This window comes from Herpailurus yagouaroundi, unplaced genomic scaffold (genome assembly GCF_014898765.1).
Source record: "Herpailurus yagouaroundi ecotype Mexico unplaced genomic scaffold, PumYag 212, whole genome shotgun sequence".
Taxonomy (NCBI): domain Eukaryota; kingdom Metazoa; phylum Chordata; class Mammalia; order Carnivora; family Felidae; genus Herpailurus; species Herpailurus yagouaroundi.
In genome coordinates this window covers 653,687-664,204 of record NW_024412443.1, presented here as the reverse complement: position 1 = coordinate 664,204, position 10,518 = coordinate 653,687, and the positions used below count along the sequence as shown (strand labels likewise).

The following is a 10,518-nucleotide window of genomic DNA, read 5'->3' as shown; positions in this document are numbered from 1 at the left end:
GCTCTGAGTCTCTGCAATTCACGGTCTCTGCAAAGCTTCCAGCTACCTTTCCCCTCCTTCTAAGACCTTAGGGGGATATTGTCTATGGAAATTCAATTCATGATTTTTCTCACAGAGACAGGATGTGACAGAGACTTCCTCGTTTTGTTCTCTCTATCTTTTTATATAGCAAAGAGAAGAGCAAGCAGCATGCATATTAAGGTAGAAGGTGGTGGGTGGGTAATTCTGTCACAGATGAGTTGGTCCCCTGAACTTAGCTACCAGCTCATGTCCAGGGGACCTTAGTATCTGAGACCAAGACATTTTACTACAGTCATGTCTTTTGCAGGGAGCTAAGATCACCAGGAATCATCTGCCATTCCAGACCCCTTGCTGCTTCCTGCCAGGTATGTGGCTCATTCTCAACACCTATCTAAACCCCCACCTTCCAGAAATGGAAAGAAGAAAATGATGGCTTTGAAGAGAGGACAAGATGAGTTGACACCATCTTATAGACTGAACCTGGCTGCAGGATGGGTTGTTTCAAGTGTGGCTAAGAGGAGATATTCATTCAGGCAGGTCCACCTGAGGAGGTAGGATTCTGATGGTCTCCATTCCCCCCTCCAGCCTCCCTAAGGTCCTTTCTTGGGTCAGTTCATCTACCTTGGAGACAAGGGGTGGAAATCTTGTGGTTCAATTGAAATCAAACCAGAGTAAGCCAGTGAGCATTAATTGACAGCTTGTGGAGGGCAAAACATTGCAGTGGGTACTGGAGGGGGAGAGGGTGGGAGAGTACTCTACCCCTCAAGGTGTACAGACTGAGATGCAGGAATGGGAGAAGGACAAACACACTGCTGTTACACAGCCCAAGCTCATGGGAGTGGTAAAAGTAAAAAATAATCTTTAAAGAGATACTTAAGAGCTGAGGGAATGCAAACTAAGAGAACATCAAGTATTGTTTAGGAATTGGAGATGCAGAAAGAGACTGGAATGGGGTTTGGGTGAGGCCAGGGAGAAAATGAGAAGAAAAGAAGGAAGGGGAGAAATGGGCTGCCTCCCTGGGTGGAGGGTGGTGGCATTTCTTTATCTTCAGTGTGTGCAACCCTTACTCCTCCAAGTGTATTCAGGAGACATCCCAGAAGATCCAGGAGAATATAAAGAATATGCCCCACCTGCAAAGATTAGCTCCATTCCAAGACTCTTTCTGGCTGTCTTTCTCTTTCCTGGGTCCTCAATCTTCCTCCGATATCCTATGTCTCCAGACTCTGTCCCAAGCAAAACCTCCTCACCAGAAATAGTCTGCAATCTATACTGTGGTGTGAATAGCTGAGATCCGAAAGTGTCTCCCCTCACAGGGTACTTGCACTCCTGTGAGGATTAGAGCATTTAAGGTGGACAGTGAGTTCAGAAAAGGCGAACTTCAGGCAGCAGGTGGGAAGAAGTGGGGCCCTTTAGGGAGCATTCAGCTCCTCTGAAGTTCCTTCAGGAAATCACCAGTCTTCCTCCAATTTAAGGCTTTTCAATGCCTTGTGCATTGGGAGCAAAGTGATCACAGGGCATGTCCCTTCTGTCCAAGAAGATGCTTTTGGCAAGGTCTGAGGAAGACTCCAGTTTTGAGTTGTTTTATGAGTAGTGGGAGATTTGGGGTTTTATTCATTAGTTGCTTGGTTGCTCATGCTTGGTTGCTTGGTCTTGTGGCTGACACCTGGGGACTCAGTCTGCTTCCTCACTGCATGTGAGCTGCTGTGAGTGCTGTAGTCAGGTGGTCCCTAACAGGAGCCATGTTCCGGGGCACAGGAAAACTGAGGGTGCATCCAGCCCTGGCAAACAACACAGCTGGTGAGGAATCTGTATCCAGACAAGTGAGGGCTTGTCTCCCCCCAATTCTACCACCTCCTAGCTGTGTGTGAAGGCATATTGCCTAGACTTCTTGTGCTTCAGTTAACTTGTCTTTGACTCAGACTTATTAGTGATAATAATAATAATAATAATAATACTCCTTGTGTAGGTAAGTGCTTGGTAGATAGTAAGTGTTCAGTTCATATTAGTTTTTATTATGGTGCACATGTATGCCTGTGTGTGTGTGTGTGTGTGTGTGTGTGTGTGTGTGTATGACCTCCTTCCCCTGTAGCCTTAGTGATGGAATTCACATGGGTGTATCACAACAGAGAACTGTGGTCACATTAGTCATTCTTGGGCCTGGAACACTGACTGCCCCCCAAGAGGTAGGGAAAGCAGGGCATGTGCTCCTCCTCTGAGGCCCACCTGCCCATAACTATGAGCCTAATGCTCTGTCTCTGTGTGGTAGGAGAACCCGAGTTACCACCTGACACAAGTCTTGACTGATTCCTCAAAATCTGACTCATCTAAATGGATCCATAAATAGTCTATGAGCCCCTCATGTTTTGCAAAGTACTAGCTGGTGCTGATATACCTTCATTGCTTTGCCTTCATGGGGTTCTATCTTGAGAGTCCAGGAAACACTGAGCAATAAAGTACAAGAGAAGGGAACAGGGAGAGGGAGAGAAAATGCAAAGCCAGGGTGATCTTCCTGTTCTGGAATCCTTTGCTGCCAGTTTATTGTCATCACCAAAAGGGGAAGAGGCTGGTCTGGCAAGAGCCTGGACCTCAGCCCACAGCCCCCATTTATGCTAGCTATTCTATAACTAGTGATTCCAATAGCTACTGGCCATGAAAATAGTCCAGCCCTCTCTGGGGGATCTAACATTCCCTGCTGAAGGTTCCCTTTTGAAGCATTAATGGAGCTGTTCCAACTTACCCTTCTGCCTGCCCACCTGCATGTGAGCTCCAGGAGGGGAGGGCTTCACAGGCCATTGCCCACTCACTGTTGTATTCCCATTGGTTGGGTCCTTCCAGTTCAGGGATTTCCCTCTCCCCCCAACTTACACACACCATTAACTTGCTTATATACCTCCTCTGACCACTCCTCTGCTATAGGATCCAGCAGCTTTTAAAGTCTTTACTTTACACCCTGATGATGCTATTGCTGTGTGGGTAGTGTTTTGCAGCCACAAGACACCAAGAACATGTTTTCAGGAGAAGGAGAATAAAGCAAAGGGGTGGGGTGGCAGAAAAAGGAGAAGGGGAGACTGGGGGGCTGAAGAATGCTTCCTTCCCCTTGCGGGTATTATGATGGAGTGAAAGGAGAAGGGTGCAGTCTCTAAAAGAAGATGGAGAACAAGAAGTTTGGAAGGTGGAGGCAGAGAGAGAGGAGGTGCTGGATTTTATTTATTAAAGAGCATCTAGCCCTCCTATGGAAGGCTTAATGACCCCTGAGTCAGCATTGGTTTCTTCCATTGTTCAGGCAAAGAAATCAAGGTTCAGCCAGCTATAGAACCTGCCTAAAGTCCCACCACTAAACTGAGGAGAGATGTGGAAAGGCTTGTATGTCTCCCAAGATGTATGGGCTGCCCACACTCACTGGCTATCAGACTGTGAAATGTTACCACAGGTCCCATGGGAGTTTCAGGACTGAAAGGGGACATCCCTTGCCTATGCTAGGGCTGAGTCTATTGGATCCCTAATGGGGGTGTGGCTAGATGGGATGACTCCATTAATGTGGCCTAGAAGACACGTCTTTCAGGGACAGAGACAGTCACCAGCTGACCTCATGGAGGCTTCACTTGAGGTTTTAGGACTGGAGGAAGGTGTCTTAGCTGTGGTTGGAGCTGTCAGGCTGCTGTCAGGCATGCATCCCACTTCTGAACAATCAGAACTCTGTTTGTTCCTCTGTTTGTGGACCTGATGTTCTAGGACAAAGGGAAGTAGGGCAGGGAGAATGAAAATGCCTCTGAGAGTCCTTATAGATTTCCTTTTGTTTGGGGAAAGTCACTCAGTCCCAGCTGAGCCCACACACAATGTGTGGCTCTATTCCTGACTCTAAACAATGAAAACCTGAGAAGCTGCTTCCTCTGGGACCCTTTGGCCTTGCCTCCTTGCAGCTCCATGAATCCAAGCACGGCCAGGAACACCACTAGCAGTGATATCTGGTAAAATTAGAAACAGCTCTCACATCCGGCTATGGTTTAAAAGAAGCTAAGCACTGGGATTAATAAGAACTATTATAAAAAGTAATTATAAAAAATAATTGAGGCAGCAACAGACCTCAGGCCTGCTGGGCTGTGTTCCAGCTCCTCTGCATCCATTCCAGCATCTCTTTGTTCCTCTCCAGGTGGCCCCACTGCCAAGAAGAAATGGTGGATTTCCCAGTCTTGCCAGACTTCTCCCAGCAAGTACCTCTGTCCAACAATCTCTTCTTATTCACACATCTCCTTCTTCTTCTTTGGCCTGGAGAGATGAACTCAGGTAGTGTGTCAAACTTGCAGCCCAGCCAGCCAGGCCATGCGCACCTCTACTTCTGCCCACCCCTCCTGCCAGGTGCTTCCAGAGCTGAAATCCATACCCTACCAGGCCATGCCAAGTGCTCCACTCCCACATATAAGCCATAGCTTCTGAAGGGCAGAAAGGACCTCAGGCTTAACAGCTCTCATGAAAGAAGCAGCCAACAGAGATGATACACTAATTATGCAAACATAATTCTCGAATTCCCTGAGCTGGAAACCAGGGATACCAAAATGATGAGGCACATCCCAGGTCCTTAAGAAGGTCAAGGGAGGGGGACAGATGTGACATAAAATCTGTTCAGGGATGTGAACGAGGCTGCAAGAGAAACATACCCAAAGATTTGTGAGCACAGGTAAGAGACAAACCTGTCTTTTCCAAAAAGCCAAGAAGAACCCTAGAGAGAAGGTACTGTTTGAGTGGACCCTTTAAGGACATATATTTTTCAAGAAGATGACAGATGGAGTGTTAACTGAGGCAGGCCATGCCCCAAGGAGAGGGCCAGCCATCAGGTGTGGGTGAAGAGACAACTTGAGGGAATCTGAAAAGGGAAGCTAGTAGGAAGTGTGTTAGGGCTATACCCAGAGGGCAGGAAGGAGTCTCAAATGGGGCAAACAAAAAAAGTCACCACTATATTCTATGAGCAAAGTGAAGGATGGGAAGGATCCATGAAGGGAGAGCTTTGGGATTGGGTTTTAGCTGAGCTTCAAAGGAAGAAAAAGAGGTATGAGAAAAGGTGAAGCCAGAAAGAAGAGTGAGGGCATGCTGAGTGGCAGGAAACAATATGCAAAGGGACTGCTACAGGAATGGCAACTCTCATGGAAATTTCAAAAAACAGGGAGTAAAGGAACCACATGGAGACACCATTTACGAGGGTGATCAAATTAAAAAATTCTAATAAATAAAAATCTTGAAGGCAAGATTTGGCCTTTAGATAGAAAAATCCATGAAGCAAGGAGCCCCCCATAGATTATTTTAATACCTTTTGTTATTAGAGAAGCTGTACATGTGCATTATAAAAATTTAGAAAATCAGAGAAGAAAAAGATAAGAAAACATCTATTCCCATCATGCAGAAATTATCACCACCAACCATTTGGTATATCTCATTTCAGGCTTTTTTTTTTCCTGCAAATGTTTTTATGCAAACATGTCACTTTTTAATCAAATAAAAGAGTAGTGTACATATGGTTCTGAAACTTGCCTCTTTTTTTTTTGGTCAAAGATTTCTTTTCATGTAATGTCCTGGCTATATTTACATAACTGTCCCCAAAGCAACATTTGCAAATGGTTGGTTCAAACAAATTACCACTCCAGCACCACACATTGTATCTGGTTGTAATATCCCTTGTGTATATTTTAACTTGGCATATTTGTGACAATTATTTCTTCAAGAAGCCAAAACCATTGTTCTGTAAAGTGTCTTACTTTTGTCATTTGAGTTTTTTACTATAGATTCCTGAGCTGCAAAGGAATGTGATAAAAATTTATCTTTGATGAGAACTGATTTGGGCTGTTTTTCTGGCTTCTCATCCTAGAGGAGGTCAGTGTGGTAGGCCCTGGGGAATCCATCCTGGCACTTGTGGGGGAAGAAGTGGAGTTCTCATGCCACTTGTCACCATACCTGGATGCTGAGGATATGGAGATCCGCTGGTTCCGGAGTCGGACCTCTGAAGTGGTCCACCTGTACCAGGGGCGGCAGGAGCTCTATAGCCAGCAGATGATGCAGTTCCAGAACAGGACCAAACTCTTCAAAGATGATATCATGGATGGTAGTGTGAACCTGCAACTCCTTGGCATCATTCCTGCTGATGAGGGCCTGTATGGGTGCCGTTTCCTCTCCAGCAACTTCTCTAGGGAAGCAGTCTGGGAGCTGGAGGTAGCAGGTATGTGACCTAGCCAAGCCCCAGTAGGAGAGACAGAGAAAGGGGTCCATTTGGACAGATTTGCTTTGCTCAAGAGTAGACAGAGAAACATGGAGAAAGGGAAAATATATCTAATTTAAAAAAACTATTAAAAAGAAAGATTCATTAGCAAATGAACAAAGTAAATGTTCACAAAAAATATATACAAATGACCCTTAAACATATAAAAAGATGATCACCTTTACTCATCATGAAAGAAAGGTAAATTAAAGCTACCCTGCTGCGCAATATTTTACCTCAGAGATTGGCAAAAATTCAACAGTTTGACCATACAGGGGAAGCAGGCCTTCTGCTCTGTACCCTGATGATGAAGTTGAAAGCAAAACTCCAGTGCAGGGGGATTTGGCAATAGTTAACAGGATAGCTTGCACATCTACCGTTTAAACTGCAACCCCATCTCTAGGAGTTTACCCTGAAGATAAACCTCCTACAACTCCAATATGAAAAAGGCATACATATAAATTTAATCTTTGTAACATCATTTGTAATTGTACAACAGTGGAAACTACCTTAGTATCTAAGCGTAGGTGTTGACTATGTCACACATTGGAATGATCCACAGTATGCAGCTGAAAAAATGGGGAGGAGCTCTATGAACTGATGTGGAGTGACTTCTAGGTTGTTGGCAAGAGAAAAAAACAGGTGCAAAAGAGTTCTATAGCATTTAAACTTTTGTGGGAGGAAAAATAAACATTGCACAAAAGGAACACAGGAAGGATACACTAGGAACTAATGAAATTGGTTACCTGAGAGGGGGGAAGGTGCAATGGATGGAAAGGATGGAGAAAGGTTTGGGGCTTTCCTGGTACACATTTTTTACAGTATGGCTCTTTAAATATGTTAATGTATTTTTATTTTTTTAATACGAAATTTATTGTCAAATTGGTTTCCATACAACACCCAGTGCTCATCCCAACAGGTGCCCTCCTCAATGCCCATCACCCATCCTCCCCTCCATCCCACCCCCCATCAACCCTCAGTTTATTTTCAGTTTTTAAGAGTCTTTTATGGTTTGGCTCCCTCTCTCTCCAACTTTTTTTTCCCCTTCCCCTCCCCAATGGTCTTCTGTTAGGTTTCTCAGGATCCACATAACAGTGAAAATATATGTTGTCTGTCTTTCTCTGTATGACTTATTTCACTTAGCATAACATTCTCCAGTTCCATACATGTTGCTACAAAAGGCCATATTTCATTCTTTCTCATTGCCAAGTAGTATTCCATTGTGTATATAAACCACAATTTCTTTATCCATTCATCAGTTGATGGACATTTAGGCTCTTTCCATAATTTGCCTATTGTTGAAAGTGCTGCTGTAAACATTGGGGTACAAGTGCCCCTGTGCATCAGCACTCCTGTATCCCTTGGGTAAATTACTAGCAGTGTTTTTGCTGGTTAATAGGGTAGATCTGTTTTTAATTTTTTGAGGAACCTCCACACTGTTTTCCAGAGCGGCTGCACCAGTTTGCATTCCCACCAACAGTGCAAGAGGGTTCCTGTTTCTCCACATCCTCTCCAGCATCTATAGTCTCCTGATTTGTTCATTTTAGCCATTCTGACTGGCGTGAGGTGGTATCTGAGTGTGGTTTTGATTTGTATTTCCCTGATGAGGAGCGATGTTGAGCAACTTTTCATGTGTCTGTTGGCCACCTGGATGTCTTCTTTAGAGAAGTGTCTATTCATGTTTTCTGCCCATTTCTTCACTGGATTATTTGTTTTTTGGGTGTGGAGTTTGGTGAGTTCTTTATAGATTTTGGATACTATCCCTTTTTCCAATAAGTGATTTGCAAATATCTTTTCCCATTCTGTTGGTTGCCTTTTAGTTTTGTTGATTGTTTCCTTTGCAGTGCAGAAGCTTTTAATCTTCATGAGGTCCCAATAGTTCATTTTTGCTTTTAATTCCCTTGCCTTTGGAGATGTGTCGAGTAAGAAGTTGCGGCGGCTGAGGTCAGAGAGGTTTTTTCCTGCTTCCTCCTCTAGGGTTTTGATGGTTTCCTGTCTCACATTCAGGTCCTTTTTCCATTTTGAGTTTATTTTTGTGAATGATGTAAGAAAGTGGTCTAGTTTCATTCTTCTGCATGTTGCTAAACATATTAATGTTTTGCATATTCAAAATATAAAGCTAGCTCCTCAGGATGGAGAAATAAAGGAGTGCATGTGACACAGGCACTTGAATGCTGGTGGGATTCAAGAGACACAGAGGGCAATATATTGAAATTTGGGGTGGGATTTTTCTTTACTTCAAGGGACTGTCCCTTATGTAATATGACTAAATTCCAGCAGCTCTTCTTGGCCAAATAGCCCCCCATAATATTTCCAAATGTCCTTCATGGGTACTACTGTTCCCATGTCCCACATGCCACCACAAATTTAAAATATCATTTATGGGCACCTGGGTGGCTAAGTAGGTTAATAATCCAACTCTTGATTTCAGCTCAGGTCATGATATCATGGTTTGTGGGATCAAGCCCCATATGGGGCTCTACGCTGACAACATGAAGCCTATTTGGAATTCTCTCCCTCTCTGTCTGCCCCTCCCCAACTTGCACATGCAGATACTCTGTCTCTCAAAATAAATAAATAAATAAATAAACTTAAAAATAAACTGTAATTTACATTCCACAGGTGGGGGCTGTGAGCCCACATGTGTGTTAGGAGCAGTCACAGTCATGATTCCTTATAATGACTGCAGATGGTGAGTGGTGGCATGAACATCATGTACAACTTCTGGGAAGGAGCCTGATCTTTCCCACTCTTCTTGCTTTTCCCAGGGATGGGCTCAGACCCTCACATCTCCCTTGAGGGCTTCAAGGAGGGAGGCATTCAGCTGAAGTGCAGTTCCAGTGGCTGGTACCCCAAGCCCCAGGCTCAGTGGAAAGATCATAAAGGACAGTGCCTGCCTCCAAAGATGGAAGCCATAGTCCAGGATTCCAAGGGCCTGTTCAATCTGGAAACATCTGTGATTGTTCAAGGGGGTGCCCATAGTAATGTGTCCTGCTCCATCCAGAACTCTCTCCTGATACAGAAGAAAGAGTTCACCATCCAGATAGCAGGTCAGTTGGTGCCAACTAACCCTCATCTTCTTACTCATCATGTCCTCCCTGTATGTTCCAAAGGCCATCTAAAAGGGCACAGTGGTACTGGGGCCTGGCTGTCTATGGGGTGGGCTGGTCTTGACACCTGAAAAATTAGTGATTTGGATATCAGGAACCTACTAAGAGTACAACAGCTACCACTCACCCAAACAGTATGCAGGGGAGGCCCCAGGGAACCAACTTATGCACTAAAGTCCATGTCCTGAAATCCAGAAACTATTAATTAGAGGTCATCATTAGATCCCATGTGTTCCTAATTTCATCCCTTAAATGATATTTATTGAGAGCCCTCAATAAATATCGAACTCTTGCACTCAGGTTCACATTCCTGTGGAGAAAATACAAATAAAAGAGTGAATTATATTGTAAGGTTAGAGGATGTTAGGTGCTAAAAGAAGTATTTTAGGTGCTGTACAGAAAATGAAGCAGGGAAGTGTGCTAGGGCATGGTAGGGTGTGTATGTGGATTTAAAAGTGGTAGGTCAGGGAAGAAGATGGTTAGGCAATGAGCTGAAGGGTGAGGCCATTATCTAGGGCCAAAATTTTATTATAAGGCACACACTGAAGGTTTTAATTTTCATGACCAATTGTTTTAAGTCTTGAGGATAAACCTAACCTATGGAGCATTTTTCACATTGGTATAAATAAAGTTATATTACAGTTGACCTTAAACAATTCAGTGGGTTAAGAGTGCTGACCACTTTTGACTCCCCAAAACTTAATTATTAATAATCTACTGTTGACTGGCAGCCTTATTTATAACACAAATAGGAGCTTAACATACATTTTGTATGTTATATGTATTATATGCTGTATTCTGACAATCAAGTAAGCTAGAAAAAAGAAAATGTTATTAAGAAACCCATAAGGAAGAGAGGAACTTGGGAAAATGACAGAGTTGGAAGACCCTGAACTCATCCCATCCCACATTTACAACTAAATATCATCCACATCCAAGTCAACAAACTAGAGAGTGATCTGAAGACTTGCAGAACAAACTCCACAATTAAATATAGAGAAGAAGCTGCAGCTGAAAGGTTAGGAAGGTCAAAAATGCAAAGGGAGGTTACCCACATAGAGAGGGCAGAGAAACAAGCCCTCACACCAGGGATTTCACATGGGGAAGACTATTCCCCATAATGTTTGTCATTAAAAACTGGAG

At 43.8% G+C, this 10,518-nt stretch overlaps 1 protein-coding gene across 4 annotated transcripts in view; it reads left to right on the top strand.

The window, feature by feature from the left end:
* The first annotated feature begins 221 nt into the window (after positions 1-221).
* The window catches only part of BTNL9 (butyrophilin like 9), a 30,079-nt gene continuing 19,782 nt past the window's right edge, over positions 222-10,518 (top strand). For 3 of the 4 annotated variants that reach the window (XM_040454359.1, XM_040454358.1, XM_040454357.1), the window contains exons 1-4: positions 222-386; positions 4,172-4,305; positions 5,879-6,226; positions 9,034-9,315. In XM_040454359.1, the coding sequence (XP_040310293.1) occupies positions 4,194-4,305; positions 5,879-6,226; positions 9,034-9,315 (742 nt within the window). In that variant the 5' untranslated portion in view covers positions 222-386; positions 4,172-4,193. The remainder of the gene's footprint in view (positions 387-4,171; positions 4,306-5,878; positions 6,227-9,033; positions 9,316-10,518) is intronic. The other variant, XM_040454360.1, reaches the window with a different exon arrangement.